This window comes from Vidua chalybeata, unplaced genomic scaffold (assembly GCF_026979565.1).
Source record: "Vidua chalybeata isolate OUT-0048 unplaced genomic scaffold, bVidCha1 merged haplotype W_reject_6, whole genome shotgun sequence".
Taxonomy (NCBI): Eukaryota; Metazoa; Chordata; class Aves; order Passeriformes; family Viduidae; genus Vidua; species Vidua chalybeata.
Genome location: NW_026530355.1, coordinates 869102 through 872228, shown reverse-complemented (window position 1 = coordinate 872228; position 3127 = coordinate 869102). Strand labels below are relative to the sequence as shown.

At 46.2% G+C, this 3127-nt stretch overlaps 1 protein-coding gene across 1 annotated transcript in view; it reads left to right on the top strand.

Moving 5' to 3' along the window:
* Positions 1-426: 426 nt before the first annotated feature.
* Positions 427-3127, top strand: part of LOC128783241 (uncharacterized) — a 9065-nt gene continuing 6364 nt past the window's right edge. The window contains exon 1 of the mRNA XM_053933880.1: positions 427-673. Within this exon, the coding sequence (XP_053789855.1) occupies positions 427-673 (247 nt within the window). The remainder of the gene's footprint in view (positions 674-3127) is intronic.

Here is a 3127-nt window from a genome sequence, read left to right as displayed (position 1 = left end):
TGTCTGTACCTGATAAGAAAAACCTGCACCTTAGACCACTGTCCGCCAAGGAAGAACAGAGCCCTGTGGACTATTCCTAGACCGTCTGTCAGCAGCAATAAAAGATAATGCAGATTTGCCTCCTGAACTCCAGGAACATATGTTCCGCACTCTCGCTTTTGAAGGAGCAAATGCCAGAACGAGAGCAATCCTGGCAACATTACCCAAGGGAGCCCAGTTGACAAAATGCTTATGAGAGCCACTCGGGCAGAACAGAATAATCAGACAGCCGCCTTCACGGCAGCGATGAAAGAAACATTAAAGGAACAAGGTCATGTAATTGCAGCTGCTCTGTCTGGAAACAGAGGCAAGCAAGCTAAAATAAAAGGTCAAAATAACAGAAAGATTAAAACTGCTACCTGCTTCCCATGCGGTGAATTTGGGCATATGCGGCGAACCTGTTCCAAAACTGTTTGGTGTCATGTGTGTAACTCTGACACTCATGCCCGCTGCCTGTGCTCACAAACCATCAAGAAACATGCAGAGCAGCGCGACCTGTCTCCGCACAAAGACACAAGTACAGACCCCTTCAACCCAACACAGCCCTTCGACACAGATGAAAATACGGTTTCCTATACCAGCGCGTCCCAGCCACCCGAGGAGTCTCGGAGTGGACGTGGCAACCACAGTAGAGGTAACCCTGAGCAACAAAGAGGTAACATTGATTCCAGCTGAAGTAAAAGGCCCTGTGCTCAGGGCTGAGTCTCCAGCCGAGGGCTTTTACTTGGCAGGTCGTCAACAAGCAAACAAGGAGTAATTGCATTACCCGAATGTAATAGATGCAGATTTCATAGGGCAAGTACAAATCATGGCCTGTGCTTTACAACCACCTGTAACAATTCCTAAAGGCAGCAAGATTGCACAAATACTTCCTTATGAAAACTTTCTTACACATTGAGAGTATTATGAAAAACTCAAAAAACAAGGCCAAGTAGCTAAAGTAAGAGGAAATAAAGGTTTTGGATCCTCTGGATATGATGTGTTTTTCACACTGGACCTTAATCAAGACCATATCCGAAAATTCAACTGAAAAAGGGCAGTCAACAAATTAGTTTAGAACCATTACTAGACTCTGGAGCAGATGTCACCATCATTAATCAACATATGTGGCCCTCAACATGGGAATTACAATCTCCAGTTGCCCAAGCAGTGGGGGTGGGAGGAGCAAAAGCACCAAACAAAGTAAAGTCTTAATTACTTTGCAGTTTGAAGACGCCAAACAATTGTAATTAAACCTTATGTAATGCAACTTCCACACACTTTACCAGGATTGATTGGACAGGATGTTTTGTCACAACGGGACTGGTCCTGACGCAGAGCAGCATTTTGTGCCACGGCCACTGGGCGGCAGCCTGCCCATTCTAAAAATTACATGGTTAACTGAAAAGCCAGTGTGGGTAGACCAGTGGCCGATGACCTCAGAAAGGCTGCGCATTGCAGAAGAGTTAGTGCAGGAACAGCTAAAAGCAGGTCACATTCAACCTTCCACAAGCCCGTGGAACACTCCTATATTTGTCATCCTGAAAAATCTGGCAAGTGGCGACTTTTGCATGATTTACGAAAGTTAATGATCAAATGTTAGGTATGGGTGCACTGCAAAGTGGCCTTCCTGCTCCTACAATGATCCCACAAACTTGGCAAATATAATAGACTTAAAGGACTGTTTTTTCACAATTCCTTTACACCCTGATGATACACAGAGGTTTGCATTTACTCTGCCATCTGTCAACCGTGCAGCCCCTGCCAAACCTATCAATGGGTAGTTTTACCCCAGGGGTCCAGAAAGAGTCCAAGTATGTGTCAAATCTTTGTGGATTGGGCACTTCAGCCTGTGCGAAAGCGATGGTCTCACATGCTCATTTATCACCACATGGATGATATTTTGTTTGCTGCCAAATCTGCTTTAACAGATAGTGAATTGAGTGGATCATCAACCATTTGCACTCCTGTGGACTGACTGTCACCCCTGAAAGGTCCAGCGTTCTGTACCATGGAAATACCTGGGTTGGCTCATCTCAGACGCTCAGATCAGGCCACAAAAGGTAACCATCACTGCACAGATCGGTACCCTGCATGATGCTCAAAGGCTTTTGGAGATTTACAATGGGTTCATAATCTAGTTGGCATCACCATGATGACCTCCTCCCCTTCCAGTCTTGGCTGCATGGCACCCAGGCACATAGTCCCCGCACCTGTTCACCAGAACAACAGGCTGCCCTGCATGCAGTAGCTCGTAAGATTCAAACAGGATGGAGTAATCGCCGATTGCCAGATCAGCCATTATCTCTTCTGATCTGCAACGCCACCACTTCTCCCCTTGCCATTATCCTACAATGGCAAGAAAAAGGGGGGACGGACACAGATACGCTTGAGTGGGAGTTTTTGCCAATGCAACTATGGCATCGTATTTCGTGTTGGTCAGAAGCATTAGCAGCTTTGGTAAGGAAAAGGAGGGACAGAATCATTGAACTAGATGGAGCTGAGGCTGCAGACATCAGCATCCCGGTCCGTGGAGATGATTTGGAATGGCTCCTGTGGCATTCGATTGAAGTGCAAGAAGCCTTGATAGGCTCTACAGGAACTGTACATAATAATCGACCAAAGGGCCTCTTTGGAAGATGCTTGAACGATACGGGTCAAAGGCCACTCTGTTCTGAAAGGCCAGTCAAAGGGCCAAAGGTGTTTACAGATGCAGGGCGAAAAATGAAGAAGGCTGCATGTGTGTGGCAATCAGAAAATCACTGGCAGAAGCACATCATCCTTGGGCAACAGAGAGACAGCCTCCAAACCTTAGAACCGAAAGCCGTGTGCTGGCTTTGGAAACTGGAAAGATACGCCTGTAAACATAGCATCAGAGTCATTGTGTGTAGTCGGCGTAGTGCAGCGCATTGAAGATGCTTTGCTACGAGAAAGAAAAATCAGCAGCTTGGTGAACTGTTTGTACAGTTCCATACCACGCTTCAGCAAAGAGAGCAAGAATTCTGCATGATGCATATCAGAAGCCATCAGTGGAACATTAGATTAGGCAAAAGCAATGCACGAGCAGATGAAGCAGTCAGTTGTTTTGCAATAACACCTCCAAGAAACA